The following is a 3,291-nucleotide window of genomic DNA, read 5'->3' as shown; positions in this document are numbered from 1 at the left end:
TGCTGCTGCTGATGCTGCTGCTGCTGCTGTGTCATGGCTTTGGAAAAAGCTGCAAGCAGCGGATCTTGGGGCTCCTCAAAATCTTCTTTTAAACACGCGGCTGTCTCCACTGTTCCCGAAGTGTTGAAGCTGCTCGTATCCTGAGCTCTGAGCTGCTGCTGCTGCTGCTGCTGCTGCCGCTGCTGCTGCTGCCGCTGCTGCTCCTGCGGCTCCTCCAAGAGGTCCTCAGGGGAATCGGCGCCCCGTGGGGACAGCGAGTCGGTTCCAGCAGACAAGCCCTGCAGCAAATACAAAACTGACAGTTCTGCCGCTGCTGCTGCTGCAGCAGCAGCTGCTGCTGCCGCAGCAGCAGCAGCTGCTGCTGCTGCTAATTCGTCGCCACTCTGCTGCAGTAGCGCAGCTGCGACGACAGCGGCAGCTGGTGCTACTGCTGCTCATGCAGCGGCGATAGCGCTGCACCCAGCACAGGGGAAGCAGCAGCAGCAGCAGCAACAACAACAACAACACCAACAGCAGCAACAGCACTCGGCCTCACGCCTGCAGCGAGGCCCTCCTTGCGTCAAACCAGAGCCAGAAAGAAACAGGACAAAACAAAAGCACCAGGCATGAACACAATGAGCAGCAGCAGCAGCAGCAGCAGCAGCAGCACGAAGAGTAACTGCGGTCGCAAGCAGTGAGTTGCACAAACACACACAAATAGCTGCTCATAGAGAAGGCCAGCAGGCACAATGCAGAGATGAGGCGGAAGGCTCACCGGTAGCTGCTGCTGCTGCTGCTTCTGCTGCTGCTGCTGCTGCAGCTGCAGCAGCTGCTGCAGCGTGGTGGCCTCCCGCGGAGTCTTGTCTCTGCGCGGGGCCTCCAGCAGCCGCGGGAAGCGGAAGGTAAAGGGAATATCAAATTCGTTGGAGACAATAAATTCAGCAGCAATTAAAGAGACCACCCAACTCACATGCACGGGCCACGTTACGTCCACCCTGCAGCAGCAGCAGCAGCAGCAGCAGCAGCAGCAGCAGCGGCAGCATCAAGACGTCTCGTGCGCGCAGCAGCGGTGGCGGTGTAGCAGCAACAGCAGCAGCAGCAGTACTAGCAGAAACAGGCGAAGCAGCAGCCGCGAGAGACAGAAAAGACAGGAATACGGCAAGCTTTGTAGAGGCGGCAGCAGCAGCAACAGCAGCAGCTGCTGTAGCTCAGCAGCTCAGCAGCAGCAACAGCAGCAGTAACAGCAGCAGTAACAGCAGCAGCAACGACAGCAATAGCAGCGGCACCAACAGCAGCAGCAGCGGCAGCAGCAGCAGCGTTCGGCGTGCCTCGTGGATAAGCTGCGGCTCTCTGAGAGCCAAGGAGCAGCAGCAGCAGCAGCAGCAGCACCGGGGGGAACCCGCACTGCGTGAGGCCCCATCTGTGTCCTCAGCTCAAGCAGCTGCAAGTCCGAGAGGCCTCCTACCTGCAGCAGCAGCAGCAGCAGCAGCAAGAGCAGCAGCCCGCAGCGCTGCTAGAGCCACGTGATAAAGAGGCGCTCGAATCTGCAGCAGCAAGACATAGGAGGCCCCATGCAGCAGCAGCAGTTGCTGCTGCTGCTCTTGCTGCAACAGCAGCTGCTGCTGCTGTTGCAGCAAGAGCACCTAGAGCAGGAGCACGAGCAGCACCAGCAGCAGCACCAGCATCAGCAGCAGCATCGGGATCATCATCATCAGCAGCAGCAGCAGCAACTAACCCTGCAGACAGAGAGAACTTTGTTTGGGTCTGTGGGGTTTAAAACCCCCAGCAGCAAATGAGTGCAGTGAGCCAGAGGGTCCCTGGAGTCCTGAGGTGTACATACACCGCAGCGCTGCAGCAGCACTTGAACCTGCTGCAGCTCTTGCCTGTTCCCCTGCTGCACTTCAGCAGAATCAGCGGCAGCAGCAGCAGCAGCTGCTGCTGTTGCTGCTGCTGTTGCTGGTACTACTGGTGCTGCTGGTGATGCTGTGTTTGTTGTTGCGGCTGCTGCTGCTGCTGCTGCTGCTGCTCTTTTTGCAGCAGTTCTCGAGTGACCTTCTGCTGCTCCAGCCCTCAAGAGAGGAAAAGCGAAGGGCCTTTTGCTGCTACTGCCTGTGCCCAGTAAGTTCTTTGCTGCGCTGCTCTGTCCTGAGGGTTTAGGGTTTAGGGTTTAGGGTTTAGGGTTGGGGGTTTGCGTGGTCACTCCCCTTTCTCTTGACTGCCAAGACTGACTGCCGATGGTTTAGGGTTTAGGGCTTAGGGTTTGGGGTTTAGGGCTGGAGGCTGCAGCTCCTACTTCCCGTTACCACCAGATTCCAGGCCACAAGCTGCCCTGCTTATGGTCTAGAGTTTAGGGTTTAGGGTTTAGGGTTTAGGGTTTAGGGTTTAGGGTTTGTGGCCCACCACCTGCCGCCTTGCTGAAGTAGAAGAAAAAAAAGCCCCAATTGCTATTAAGTCTAAAGTGTCTCCGATTTGGCCCAGCTGCGGCTTCAGCTTGTGCCACCCGCTGTTGCTGCAGCAGCAGCAGAAGCAGCAGCAGCAGCAGCTCCAGCCACTTGCAGCAGCAGCAACTTGCAGCAGCAGCAGCAGCAGTTGCTTGCAGCAGCAGCAGCAACGTATGCGGCAGAAAACGCGCACCACACCATCACCATCATCAACACAATCAGGACCACCAACAGCAGCACAATCAGCAGCAGCAGCAGCAACAGCAGCAGCAACAGCAGCAGCAGCAGGAAGCAACTTGCCGCGAGTCGAGTCTATAGAAGGAGAGCGGCTCTTTGAGGACAAGTCCTTCGCTGCCTTTGCTGCACTCTTGCTGCAGCATTTTTCTAATCTGAAAAAACATGCAGCAGCAAATAGACGCAGCAGCAGCAAATAAATGCAGCAGCAAATAGATGCAGCAGCAGCAAATAGATGCAGCAGAAAAGCTGCTAATATAATCGGCAGCAAATGGATTTAGCAACTAATCGATGCAGCAGCAAATGGGCTTGGCAGCAAATGGATGCAGCAGCAAATGGATGCAGCAGCAAATGGATGCAGCAGCAAATGGATGCAGCAGCAAATGGATGCAACAGCAAATAGATGCGGCAACAGCAAATAGATGCAGCAGCAAATAGATGCAGCAGCAAATGCATGTTGCAGCAGGAAATTGAGTCAGCAGCAAACAGATGCAGCAGCAAATAGATGCAGCAGCAAATGGATTTTGTTTGTTTTGAAATTTTTGTTTTTTGTTTAATTGTTTTTATTTTTTCACTTAAATTCTTTTTCGGATTTTAATTTATTTTTGAATTTTTGCTTTTTATTTTTTTCATTTAT

The 3,291-nt window shown here is 54.9% G+C and overlaps 1 protein-coding gene across 1 annotated transcript in view; it reads right to left on the bottom strand.

The window, feature by feature from the left end:
- The window catches only part of ETH_00030430 (DNA ligase, putative), a gene marked incomplete at both ends in the record, with an annotated part of 10,787 nt that overhangs the window by 1,690 nt on the left and 5,806 nt on the right, over positions 1-3,291 (bottom strand). Inside the window, 3 exons of the mRNA XM_013373242.1 lie at positions 95-278; positions 755-974; positions 2,721-2,809. Of these exons, the coding sequence (XP_013228696.1) occupies positions 95-278; positions 755-974; positions 2,721-2,809 (493 nt within the window). The remainder of the gene's footprint in view (positions 1-94; positions 279-754; positions 975-2,720; positions 2,810-3,291) is intronic.

Source organism: Eimeria tenella, genomic scaffold (genome assembly GCF_000499545.2).
Source record: "Eimeria tenella Houghton genomic scaffold, Eth_scaff127, whole genome shotgun sequence".
In the NCBI taxonomy this organism is placed as follows: domain Eukaryota; phylum Apicomplexa; class Conoidasida; order Eucoccidiorida; family Eimeriidae; genus Eimeria; species Eimeria tenella.
This window is presented reverse-complemented; position numbering and strand designations above follow the sequence as displayed.